Source organism: Triticum dicoccoides, chromosome 3A, assembly GCF_002162155.2.
Source record: "Triticum dicoccoides isolate Atlit2015 ecotype Zavitan chromosome 3A, WEW_v2.0, whole genome shotgun sequence".
In the NCBI taxonomy this organism is placed as follows: domain Eukaryota; kingdom Viridiplantae; phylum Streptophyta; class Magnoliopsida; order Poales; family Poaceae; genus Triticum; species Triticum dicoccoides.
Window position 1 is genome coordinate 11,584,378 of NC_041384.1, and position 13,653 is coordinate 11,598,030.

At 46.4% G+C, this 13,653-nt stretch overlaps 1 protein-coding gene and 1 pseudogene across 1 annotated transcript; one reads left to right on the forward strand and one right to left on the reverse strand.

Moving 5' to 3' along the window:
- Positions 1-3,937: 3,937 nt before the first annotated feature.
- On the reverse strand, positions 3,938-5,845 carry LOC119271702 (G-type lectin S-receptor-like serine/threonine-protein kinase SD2-5). Its single transcript, XM_037553426.1, has 2 exons — positions 4,754-5,845; positions 3,938-4,690 (listed from the first exon to the last, which is right to left on the reverse strand). Exons 1-2 carry the CDS (start codon positions 5,843-5,845, stop codon positions 3,938-3,940), a joined length of 1,845 nt encoding a protein of 614 aa, XP_037409323.1.
- Positions 5,846-9,337: 3,492 nt separating this feature from the next.
- On the forward strand, positions 9,338-11,633 carry LOC119266646 (annotated as a pseudogene).
- Positions 11,634-13,653: the final 2,020 nt, after the last annotated feature.

The window sequence follows — 13,653 nt, forward strand, 5'->3', positions numbered from 1 at the left end:
CATGGTTGAGCCGCCCGTCGCCGGCACAGGGGGTGCCCGTCGTGGCCGTGTGCCGCTCCTTCCCTTCCCCCTTCCCCGACATGGTGCTTTCTGGTCGCTTTCTTGGCGATGCTTGAGGCGGGACGGTCGCGGCCGGTTCCGACTGTGGTCGGGGTTGGCGGAGCTGTCCAAAGCCGTCTCCTTTGATGGTCTCGGGGTGGTCTGGGTGCAGGGCGGCGGCCCTGGCGGTGGGAGACGTGTTGGTCCTGGGCAGACTGCGCGCCTCGGGAGTGGGCGAGCAGACATGGCCGCTTGGGTGGCATGGATGCAGGTGGTTGGTGGAGCGGGGTTGCATCGAAGGGGTCGGAGCAATGGGGTACATCACCTGCCCAGTCTTTGGACTGGCCGACGGTGGTGGCGGCCGCGATCGTTGTTTCTTCCTTGCAGGCATCGTTGCAGTGCTCTTACTCCCTTCGTGTTGCTCCGGGTGAAAACTTGATCCACGGGATCGGACGGTGGCGGCTTCCGTAATCGTGCCTTTCTTGGAGGCACCGTTTTGGAGTCCCCGCTCCGACATTGGCCGTCTCGCCCTCCTCGATGGATCGCTCTTGTGGCGGTCTCCATCGGCTCAAAGCGGTTCTTCTTTGCTCATTTGTAGTGTGCTTAGTAGTCGTTGGGGTGGTGTGTCCGTGCCCAGCACCTTTGTATCTTGCCTTGGGTGTGTGTGTTGAGTGCGGTGTTGGCGTGTGTTTGTATCGGTGCTCTCGATGTTGCGTTGTTGCTTTATAATATAAAGCGGGGAACCCTTTTTCTTAATCATATCATCATTATACATCCATCTTAGCAAGCCCCACTGAAAAACAAGTGCTTGTCTGCTCTGTTAAAAGTGCAGAAATTATAGGACAACTGAAAACAATGACATGCTTCTTTAGATGGGCTGCACAGACACAAGTGCCATCAGGAGCTAGGATAATGGCAAACCAACCAGGACACGAGGCATCATCTGGTTCTTGCCATTAGCCCATTGTATCTCGCATACATTTTTCCTATCTAATTCTCCTCTGTGCATTTATCTTCAGAATCTTTCGTGACAGTTACGAAAAAGGGTTTTCCCTGCTTTATAGATAAAGCATCACCGAACAACCGACTCCTACTGATACAAACACACACCACACCACACCCACCCAAGGCTAGATAGAAGGACGCTGATAACAGCAACACTACCCCAACAAAATCCTAGCCAACATCAGATGAATACAATAAGCACTACTACGAAGATGTCAGGGTCCTCAACCGTGGGCGGGCCACCGCAAAGAGGAGAAGCCGTGTAAGACGAACAATGAGCTCCAAAGCGGCGCCTTCAGCAAGGGAACAACACCATTGTGTCACCACCGCAATCCAAGGATTAGAGTTTCCCCCGGAGCACTCCGACGACAAATGAGATGCCGTGACGATGCCTTCAAGAAAGGGATGGCGAAAGAACGCCGCCGCCGTCGGCCTGGCAAAGCAGAACGGGTTTTCACCCCGGCCAACACTCATCGTCACCGGATTGGGTGAACGAATCACCCCGGTCAACATGCCGTTCACACGGTCATGCTGACCGGACAGCGCCCGAGCCGCGTGCTCCTCCCATGAGCACCCCGGTTACCACCAACCAGGCCGCCGCCACGGCATCCGAGCCCCACCCTCAACCAGGACACACCAAACAGATGCGGCCGACCGGAACGAAGCTGAAGCTGGCCTTCCAAACCAAAGCCGACAGTACACACCTTTTTTCCGCAATGGTACACCTTAAGGATGGAGTCTTGGAACACATTATATGTTTGGATTTTGGACAACATTCACAAGAAAACATGGTACATAGTTCCGTGACTTGCAATATTATAACACACACTCAGATCACTGAAGGCAGACACATGGCCAAGTACCGTATGAAGGCTTATAGGTTTTCAATAGATATGGTCAGCCAACACACAGATAAAAGAGAAGCTTGTGTGGACCATCTCCCAAGTTCCAATGGCTTTGATCGTCCTGCCGCTCCTATGACAGACGGCCGCTCTTCCCTAGCTGCACCCCTTTCCCCCACAACGGCTACGACTGCCATCTCCGATAGCTGCTTATTGTTGCCTTCGAAATTCAACGCCATCGCATCAACAAAAGTGAACCATATTATTTTCCTGCATTTGCATTGAGCACCCACACCATGGACTGCGAGCGCTGCTCATTTGCATCAACAATACACGGTGGGAGCACCTCTTTGAGGAGTTCGAAATCGAGGACGACGAGGAGCCGGAGTAGCACGACGAGCATGGCAAAGTGGCACACGTTGGTTTTGATTACATACATAAAACAAATTGTATTTAAAATTATATCAAGATTTTAAGTATGAAATTGTTTGTGTTGATGGTGTAAAATCTTTTCGGACTCTGTTTGATTATTTGAATGAGGAGCATGGGGACACCTGGGTGCTTGCATCACTGGATACTACATCGAGGGTCCTGTGCTATGTTGTTGCCCACTTGACTTAGGTGGTCAACTCGTTTGCTTTTCGTTTCAGCTTCCTCCATCGCTTTCAGGCTCAGTAAATTGGTCTTCAAATGCAGTTCCAGAATCCAGATAACAAGCAGTCTCTGGCCTTGCAAAGCTCTGCACAAGCACAAGGAACGACGGCACAAATCGCAGCAGGTTTGTTTTTCAAACTTTTGTAATCCCTAGCTTGAATAGTACGGCCATTAATTATCATATGATCCTGTAAATATATTGCCATGTCGACACATCAAAACATGATTCATCCTAATTGTACCAGTTCAGTTCAGAGAGCAGAACAAGCTGTGCCACTGCTACCTCCTCAAGGAAGAGTGCAGCCATTCAGTCAACCGAAAGCCTAAGGCATCTTCGAAAGGCCCAATAACATGACCCATATTGACGTATCAGTTCGAGGCCCAGACCGACCAGAGAGAAAATCAGCAGGGCCATCCCCTTTCCTCCGCCGCCACGCCACACTTGCCGGCGGCTCCTGGTCGCCCGTGCCGTCGTGCGCTTCCTGTGGCAGGCCGGCACTCTGCCCTAGCTGCGCCTCTCTCTCCCGAAGTCCCGATACAGTTTTTTGGATCATCTGTGCCTAATTAAGTACAATCTAGGATCCTCCTGCCATTCGCTTCAGCACCCGGCAACGAGATGGCGATCAACAGCTTACTAAAGAAATTTCGTAAGGCACCTATACTTAGACGTCGGTCCTTACTGATGCCAAACGAGTGGCATCGGCACTGCATGGTAAGCAGCAGCTTCTTATCCACCTTCTGACCATTGTTATTAAATACAGTATCAAACTGTTTTGAAGTCTCTTGTCATGGCAATACCATTACATGGTCACAGATAGCAGAGATAATTCAGTCAAATGCAAGCGACATGGGGCGATGCATTGTTGATCTTTCCATGAGCATGAAGGTACAAACATGCGACGCTGCAGACTACTGAACCTTATTTATGATGATGCCATACACTTTGTTATTATCAGAATGCTGATTGAGTTGAAACATTAAATGCCACGTACAGTGAACATTACTAACAAAAAACACAGTGAATACTGGGAGGACCTAAAAGCACTCGAGATTTATAACTGATCCCAGTGCTAGTTAATCCGCACTCCCAAATTTCCTTCACTCTGCCAATTTCTCTTCCTTATTAAAGGACAGTGGCTAGAAAACATGCTATTGATTTCAAAAACAGTGGCTAGAAAACATATTCGAATTACATAGAGAATCTGAACAAATTGATGAATACATTTAGCCCAGCTGTTGTTAACATGGTCTGCAATACTGAAATATTTGTCAGAGAAAATCAACAGATAAGCGGCTTTAGATTGTATTAATTTGATTCGATAGAACGAGATGCATTTTGTTTTCAGAACATTTCCTTTTGATAGTCTAAATGTCTATCTTGTCTGGACTGTATCATTTCACCTCGGGCCCGATAGATCTGAGGCTAGAGGTGGAGCCGAAGGTGTTGCATTTCCAGCAAGACCAAAATTCACTTGGTTTGTTGCAACAAAGTTATGATCTATATTGCTCTCTGCATCCATGGTACCTTCCAAGACCTTGACTACATCCGACATTTTAGGCCTTCTTTTGCAGTCAATCTGCAAACACCACATCGCGAGCTTCATCATCTGAATTACATCTTGCTCATGTGCTTGCATGTCATTACTGTTCCTGTCAACCAAATCTACCAAATGACCGTTCTTCACCTTTTCTTCCAATAGGGTAATAAGATGGATGCTCTCTTCAGACCGAGAAGTGTCAAGGTTTTTTCTTCCACTCGCGATTTCCATGACCACAATGCCAAAGCTATAAACATCAGCCTTCTCCGTGATTTGTGATGTCAACCATTCAGGAGCTAAATATCCAGGTGTACCTCTCATTCTAGTAACCACCTTGCTCATATCCCTATCAATGAGCTTACATAGACCGAAATCAGAAAGTTTAGCATTGAAGTCATCATCTATGAGGATATTTTGTGGTTTGACATCCAAATGAGCAATTCTCTTCATGCAGTCCTCATGAAGATAAGTAAGACCCTTTGCTATGTTAGTGATAATCTTGCGCCGTACCCTCCATTCTAACGGAGGAGCAGTATTGTCATGTCGACAATAGATCCACTTGTCCAAGGATCCTTTTGGCATATACTCATAAACCAAGAGCCTATGTGATTTCTCTGCACAGAAACCAAGCAATCTCACCAGATTAATATGATGAATGCTGCCAATTGTGTGAACCTCTGCTAAGAATTCTCTCTTTCCCTGACCAGCTTGGTCCAAACGTTTTACTGCAATCCTTTCCTCGCCAAGCTGTCCCTCGAAAACAGACCCAAATCCTCCTTCCCCAAGCTTGTCTTTGAATTGTTCAGTTGCCACTTCTAACTGTTGAAACGTGAACCTCATTGGTGTTACTTGTAGCTTACCCAACTCTGCCTCGTCCTCCTCCATCTCATGGTGTCTGCGTCTTCTTCTTCTTCTATGTACGACAAAAAGGATGGAGGTGACAGTTAAAATGAAACTGATTATGGCACCTGCAATCACAACAACAGTGCGCACTTTTGATGACCCAAAAGGAGCTGTGTCTGGAGGACTTGGAGGTTTTGATGAAGGAGGAGGACTTGCAGCTGAAGGCGTTTGATTGATCGATGGGCAGAAGTTGATCTGGTATGTGGTTCCCCATGGGCAGCTGAATACAATCACTGAGGGAGAATCACTTGAGTCGATGATTGCCTCCGGGCACATCTGCACAAAGAAGTCTGTGTATTTGCAAGGCAATTTGGATACCACTGGACATGTGCTGTTGCAGCCTCCCGGCACCTTGAGCTCGCTCGGGCACTGCGACGTGATGTCTACCCCGCAGCGTGTTCCCTTGCACCTTCTTTGTCCCCCCTTGACCTGCACTGGCAGGAACTCCATGGGCACGTTGAAGCCGTTGTCGAGGGAGATGTAGAATAAGCTGTTGTGCTCAAACTGGTTGAGCGAGAACTCTGCAAGCGTGAAGGGTTGCTTACCACGGCCATTGCAGGTGAGCACGCCATCACAGTCGCCTGTCTGGCACGACCCCTTGTCATTGATGTCAAATGAACAGCCCGTGCGTGCCCATACTTGCCCTCCTTTGGTGTTATCAGGCACGTCGAAGGTCCATGTCGTCCCTGGGTCCAGCCGCATGCCACCACCCACCGGCGTGGCGGCTGGCCACACGGTGTAGGGGCACATGTTGGTGATCTTCAGTGTCGTCTGGGCGGCAGCGGCTGGCAGGAGGAGCAGGATGCAGAGGAGAACCGGGGGCAGGTGATGGGGAGTTAGAGGGGAGGTGGCCGCAGCTGCCATTTGTGTTGTACGGTTTGCACGCATTGTTAGCCGAAGCACAACTGAATAAATTCTCTTTCATCTGAGTATGTATTAGGACATGTCTGGGGATGAAATTATGGATAACAACTAATTAGAGGAATAGAGATCAGCAACATCAGTGCGTAGTTCTCCAACACTTGTTAATTTGCGTGGTGGAAACATTCAATGGTCAACTGCCGTCCTCAAGCCGGCCATATAACTTACTGTAGTGGTAGAGGACATATAATATAGCTTTCGTTTGTTAGCTCCTGATTTTTGTTATTTTGAGATGGCCGGCAACTCAGCTGTATGGTACTAATGACAGGTTCTCTCAGTCGTGGTTTCTATCTCAATGCTAACACGTTGTGATGTAGTTCATGCTTTATTAAGTGAAACATAATATCGATGAATATTTTTCGCTGTACGCACTCGCTTCATACATGGTCTACGCTATATTGAACGGAGTACCAACCGCCGTTCAAGGCAGAGTGTATACGGTTGGAGCGGGTGGCCAGGGAGGTTTATACCCAACATGGGTGGCAGCATAATCTTCGGAATGGTCCACCACCCCCTTCGACGTAGGCATAGTGTCGGTCTTATATGATTTTATTGTTGCCGATATGTCGGCTTTTTTTTATCTTTTATCAGTTTGTTAGTACTTGGTTGTGTACATCTTTAGTTATGCAGAGGCTGAGTGTTGCTCGTCATACTTTATATTCGCTTGATGCTACATTTTGAGTTAATAAAAACAGCTTTATAAAGTGGAAAAACATCTGTGTCACCAGCCATTCTTTCGGTGGTTTTCCCTCCGCTTTGTTTCGGTGGTTTTCCGTGTTAGTTAGTCAAGATATTTCTTTCGTTCTGTCCATTTCCTCTGCTTTGTTGGGGCCTAGGAGCATTTTGGAACATGTTGTTGATTCCAATTACAATGACTAGTAATATACCTGCGACAGTTGACCTGAAAACAGACCTGCATTACATGGAGAAACTGAACATTCTAGTGAACAAATTCAGTCCAGCTGTTTCTAGCATTTTAGAACATGCTGTTAATTTCTATCACACTGACTAGAAACAGACCTACATTAGTTGATCTACAAACAGACCTGCATTACATAGAGAAACTGAACATTCCAATGAATAAGTTCAGTCCAGCTGCTGTAGAACTACAAGTATTTTGCAGGTAAAATTAACTCGAGACAAGGGCCATCAGATTGTAGTAATTTGAGAAGATACAAGTATACAACAAACATATCATTTGCTTTACATAGGCAAATCTCCTGTACTGCTCATAATCTAATTGCATGTCTTGTCAGGATTGTCTCATTTCACCTGGGGCCTGATAGATGTGAGGCTAGAGGTGCAGCCGAAGAGGTCACATTTGCAACAATGCCAAAATTCACTTGGTTTGTTGCAACAAAGTTATGATCTATATTGCTCTCTGCATTCATGGTACCTTCCAAAACCGTGACTACCTCAGACATTTTAGGCCTTCTTTTGCAATCAATCTGCAAACACCACATCGCGAGCTTCATCATCAGCTAAATATCCAGGTGTGCCTCTCATTCTAGTAACCACTTGGCTTATTTCCCTATCAATGAGCTTACATAGACCAAAATCAGAAAGTTTGGCATTGAAGTTGTCATCCATGAGGATATTTTGTGGTTTGACATCCAAATGAGCAATCCTCTGCATTCAGTCCTCATGAAGATAAGCGAGACCCTGAGCTATGTTAATAATAATTTTGGATCTTACCTTCCATTCTAGTGGAGGAGCAGTATTGTCATGTCGACCATAGATCCACTTGTCCAAGGATCCTTATGTTCGTTGATTAGCTGATGTGGATGTGATTCATCACATTATATTCGTTGATGGTTCATCTTACAACACAAACGCTAATTGAGTAGTAGAAAACTAAATGTGATATCAACTTGGCTTCAAATTCTAAGAGTGGCCCAGTGCCTGCACTGCATAGTTGTACATTCTCTAACTTCGGTTCGTCGTCCCGCATGTGAATTTAGCAAATGGCTTCGGAGGTATCATTGGACTTATGAAGCTCCTTTATCAGCTCCAGTTCTTTCACCCTACGCGGTTACCTTCTCATATGCTCATTTTGGTTCTCAAACCATCGATCCGTCATCTAGGTTCCTCATCCTACTCACCATTCCCAACACAAGCATGCCATAGCTGTAAGCATCTAACTTGTAGGATATTGATTCAATATTATACAGGTCGAGCAGTTCAAAGCTGTATTTTCCATCTTTTTAGACATATAAGAATTCGATGTACATCACTATCTCTTCTCCCTCTGGTCACTATTTAATAGTAGGACTCTCATTGTGAAGATAAAAATTATTCAAAGAACTCTGAATTTTTTAGCAGTCCCCACAAAATGTGTCAAATTTCTGAAACAGAAGTTCTACTGTTACGGAAGTGTATGTAAAGTCCATTTCCTGCCCTTTTCTCAAAAGAAGAAATTTAGTTAGATCTGCATGATGGCCAATCCAGATAAAACTGGATTATTATGTAGGAACTGTGAAGCAACAAAGGGAGCTTATAGACTGATAAAGGAACTTCCTGCCTTTCCGAACTTACTAGATTAGTGTTAGTAGAAATTGCACTGCTGGTTGATACTAAACGTTTGGTGTTTATTAGTCCCTTGAGGTCCCAACTTTCTTTCGTATGGTGCATTCCTCTGCTTTCTTTGCACGTGTGAAAATTTGAACATGCTATTAGTTTCAACTACAATAACAACATATTTTGTGTTCAAGGGAGAAACTGGACAAAATACTGCAGCTGCTTGGAACTCAGCGTCTTGACTGACCAAAATGTCTTATTCACCATGGTTCTGTGATTCCCGTGCAACAGAGAAGGATGTCCAGAGCCTCGTCATTTTGTGTTCTCTGGCCAATATGGATTTTTGTGACAACCGTCCCTTGATTAGCCTATCATGCATGCTGTAACCTAACCTTGTGGTACGCATGCAGCCAAGAAACTCAGCCAAAGCCTCGTTATCTCGGTTCCATGGCCAATATGGGAATAATGTAATCCACACATCTTGGTTTCTCTAGGGCACTTCTGGAAGCAGCAACACATATTATTGGTCATGATCTGGAACAAAAGCTTGACTGTTTGCGGCGGCAGCTGCGTGGAAGGCTGGGAGCATCTCGGTAATATCGCGATCTCAAATCTGAATGCTCTCATAGAGACTGTGGTGATTTTTTACCTCTCTAAATAAAACTATCAATTTGTTAGCTTTGCAGAAAAATGTTAAAATGGGAAATTGGGTGGAAGGCAATAATTCTGTTTGGCTGTTTTGACGGGTCACTAGGCCGTAGACAAGTCTATGGCTCCATCAAGGACTCGTTCAAACTGAAATCGACATGTATGGGAAATGTAGTGGCGAAGACTACACCACTGACTCCTGTTGGCCAGTGAGTCGTATTAATACTTACCCTGCTCCTCCAACTACTTCCACACAACCAAAGGGAGAAAGAAAGAAACTCCGCTCTGAAAACCAGCATATAGCACCATGCCAGGTCTGATCTGGTTGTGCGTCCTCTTGATCGTCTCTTGCCATGATGGTGTTGATGGCGTCACGGAGTTCATATACAATGGGTTCGCCCGCAGCAAGCTCCACCTCGACGGTGAGGCTTCCATCTCAAAACACGGCGTCCTCTCTCTAACGAGCAGCAGCTGCGGCGACAGCTCCTTCACCCAGGGGCATGGTTTCCATCCAGAAGCTCTTCCGTTTGTCAATTCCCATGGCGTGTCCATGAGCTTCTCGGCCACTTTCGTGTTCTCCATCACGCCCAGTGACTCTGACACTTCCGGTGACGGGATGGCATTTGTCATCTCCTTGGCCCCGCTGTCTGGTACCTGAACAGATGGGCAATACTTGGGACTTGTCAATCAGGACGACGACGGTGGCACACTTGCAAACCGTTTCTTTGCCATCGAGCTTGACACCGTAGCCAACTGGGAGTTCAGAGATATAGACAACAACCATGTCGGGATTGATCTCAACAACCTAACGTCCGCCGCCTCTTCAACCGCAGGGTATTACAGCGACAATGTCGAGAAGGACTTCCACTTCTTCAATCCACTGAGACTTTCTAGTGGAAAGCCAATGCAGGTTTGGGTGGACTACTATGAGATGCAGCTCAACGTCACGCTTGCTCCTGTCCCCATGAATAAGCCCTCTTCACCGCTATTGTCTTACTACCCCATGGATCTTGCAAAGGTCCTGAAGAATGACACCAAATCAAAGGCAGGGGTTCCAACCACAGCATACGTCGGTTTCTCTGCCTCCAGCGGTGATTGGTGTGCCTCCCAACAAATTTTTGGGTGGAGCTTTAACCTGTATGGACCGGCCAAACCACTTGACTTATATCTGCTGCTGCCGCCATTAAAACAAGTACAAGATAGTTCCAGACAAGAAGCCCATGACAAGAAAAAAGTCGTCAAATGGGTGCCCGCAACTATATTTTCACTTGCCATACTTGCAGGTATAACAACTTGCCTTCTGTTTCGATGGTGGTGGTGCAAGAAGAGGATGTCAGAGAGGAATGAAGACTGGGAGGCTGAGCTTGGGCCCCACCGCTTCGCGTACAAGGACCTCCGCCGAGCAACAAATGGCTTCGACGACAATCAACTCCTTGGGAAAGGCGGCTTTGGGCAAGTCTATAGAGGAGTCCTTGGCAACTCTGGCATGGACATCGCAGTGAAGCGGGTCTCCTCGGAGTCGAAGCAGGGGTTGACTGAATTCACAGCTGAGGTCATCATCCTTGGTCGCCTACGACACCGAAACCTTGTCCGTCTGATCGGCTATTGCCGGCACAAGGTCGAGCTTCTCCTCGTCTACGAGTACATGCCCAACGGCAGCCTGGATAGCTACATGCACACCCAGACTAGGCACACGATGCTCTCATGGTGTCAAAGGCTTCACATCATCAGAGGCGTCGCGTGCGGGCTTCTGTACCTCCACGAGGACTGGGAGCAGGTCATCATACACCGTGACATCAAGGCCAGCAACGTCCTACTTGACAGAGAGATGAACGGCCGGCTCGGCGACTTCGGCCTCGCGAGGCTGCACGACCATGGTGCCGACGCGCACACCACCCATGTGGCCGGCACGAGGGGCTACCTCGCCCCTGAGCTGACAAGGTTTGGCAAGGCCACCAAGGCGACAGAAGTGTTTGCATTTGGTGCCTTTGTGCTAGAGGTGGCTTGTGGTAGGCGTCCGGTGGGGTTCAACGCCCGCGGCGAGCTGCTGGTGCTTGTCCAGTGGGTGCGCGACACATGGGCGAGCGGCTCCTGCTCGATCCTCGACACCGTTGATCCAAGACTGGACGAATATGCTGCTGATGAGGCGGAGCTGGTGCTCAAGCTGGGACTGTTGTGTTCGCATCCTTTACCTGTGGCAAGACCCAGTATGCGCCTTGTTATGCGGTACCTCGATGGAGACTTACCCTTGCCCGAGTTCTCTCCTGAATATCTCAACATTACAGATGTCGATCAGGTTCTTGATGAAGTGCCTCCGTCAATGGCAAATAGCATTACAGGTCTGTCTGGAGGTAGATGATAGGACATCCAGGAGGGTTTATCTATTGTTGTTTAATTAAAGGCTGGGGTGGTGTTAGCTTTAGAAGAACCTGATGGGGAGAAAATGATAAATGATAGATATGTATGTGTTTGTGTGTGATGAAAATCATGTGGGATTTGTAAGATTTGGGCTAGGGATTGGAGATGGCACGAAGAGGATTTGGGGGAATTCTTGATCGTTCCTCACCGATCCCGTCTCTCTGTTCTGAGTTATATTTTGTTTGTACACTTTACATTTTAGACCCTACGGAGTCCTCTAATTACATTATTTATACACCAACACCCCCCCTCAAGATGGGGAGAATATGTCGTACATACCCATCTTGGTACAAAACATGGAAAAAGTTTTTTCCGGGAATCCTTTTGTAAGTATATCTGGTACTTGACTGGCTGAAGTTACATATGGTAGGCAAATTATCCCTCTATCGAGCTTCTCCTTGATGAAATGACGATCAATCTCTATGTGCTTGGTTCGGTCATGCTGAACAGGGTTATTTGCAATATCAATGGCAGCTTTGTTGTCAGAGTACAACATCAGAGGTTTGTACTTGTACAACCGCAGCTCTGCTAGGAGGATCTGCAACCATAATAACTCACATATGCCATGAGCCATAGATCTAAACTCAGCTTCTGCAGTAGACCGAGCCACCACACTTTGCTTTTTACTTCGCCATGAAACTAGGTTTCCGCCAACAAATGCACAGTAACCAGATGTTGAGCGCCTATCATCTAGGGAACCAGCCCAATCAGCATCGGTATAACACTCAACTTGCAAGTCCCCTTGTTTGGTATATAAGAGGCCTTTTCCTGGGCACCCTTTAAGATACCGTAGGATCTTATTTACAGCCTCCATATGAGTTGATTTTGGGTCATGCATGTATTGGCTAACTACACTCACAGCAAAGGCAATATCTGGACCGGTATGAGATAAATATATTAACTTTCCAACTAGTCTCTGGTAGCGCTCTCGATCCACTAGTGTCCCAGCATCACTACATAACCGATGATTTTGCTCAATAGGTGTAGCAGCAGGTCGACAACCAAGCATACCGGTTTCCTTGAGCAGATCCAAGATATATTTTCGCTGTGAGAGAAAAATACCCTTCGACCCTCGTGAGACCTCTATACCAAGAAAATATCTTAATTGTCCCAAGTCCTTCACTTCAAACTCATGCGCAAGATGATACTTCAGCTCTGCAACTTCCTTGGAATCATCTCCAGTAATCACAATGTCATCGACATACACTATCAAGATTGCAACCTTGCCATTAATATGCTTATAAAATAGCGTATGGTCAGCATTACTTTGAAAATAACCCCTTTTTAGCATGGCCTGTCTAAACCGATCAAACCAAGCACGTGGTGATTGCTTTAAGCCATATAAAGAACGATGTAGGCGCAATACCTTTCCAGCAGTTTTACTTGACTCAAATCCAGGCGGTATATGCATGTATACTTCTTCTTGGAGATCACCATGAAGGAAAGCATTCTTCACATCCATCTGGTAAATATCCCAATCAAGGTTTGCAGCACATGATATAAGTGTCCTTACTGAATTCATCTTTGCCACAGGTGCAAAGGTCTCTTCATAATCGATTCCATATGTTTGTGTGTAGCCTTTTGCCACGAGCCAGGCTTTATACCTATCCACCTTTCCCTCAAGGGTGTGTTTAATAGTGAATACCCACTTACATCCTACTGGTTGCTTACCTGGTGGTAGATCCACAAGCTCCCAAGTCTCATTCTTCTCCAAGGCTTTCATCTCATCAAGCATTGCTCCCTTCCAGTTTGGGTCCTCTATAGCTATTTTCCAGTTTGATGGTATGGAAACAGAGTCTAAAGAGGCAATAAAGCTTTTGAAGGGTGGAGTGCAATATTCATAGGAAATGAAATTAGCTATATCATGTTTATAATCTTTGAGGTGTCCAGGAATGTTTCGATTTCTTGTAGGTTTCCTCATAGCAATAGGTAGATCATTTTCAGGAGCTAGGATAGATAATTGATTATCACTCTGCCTGATGGTGCTAATAGGAGCAACATGACTAGAGAGGTTATTGTTAGTACTTGGGTCCTCATGCATGTCAAGCTCACCATCTTGTGAAGGAAGTGAAGAGTCTCCTGATGCATCTTGTATGTCTCCATGATCAGAACCATTATTACACCCATCACTATTTGTCTCCTCCCCCTGATTTCGAACATCATCTAGA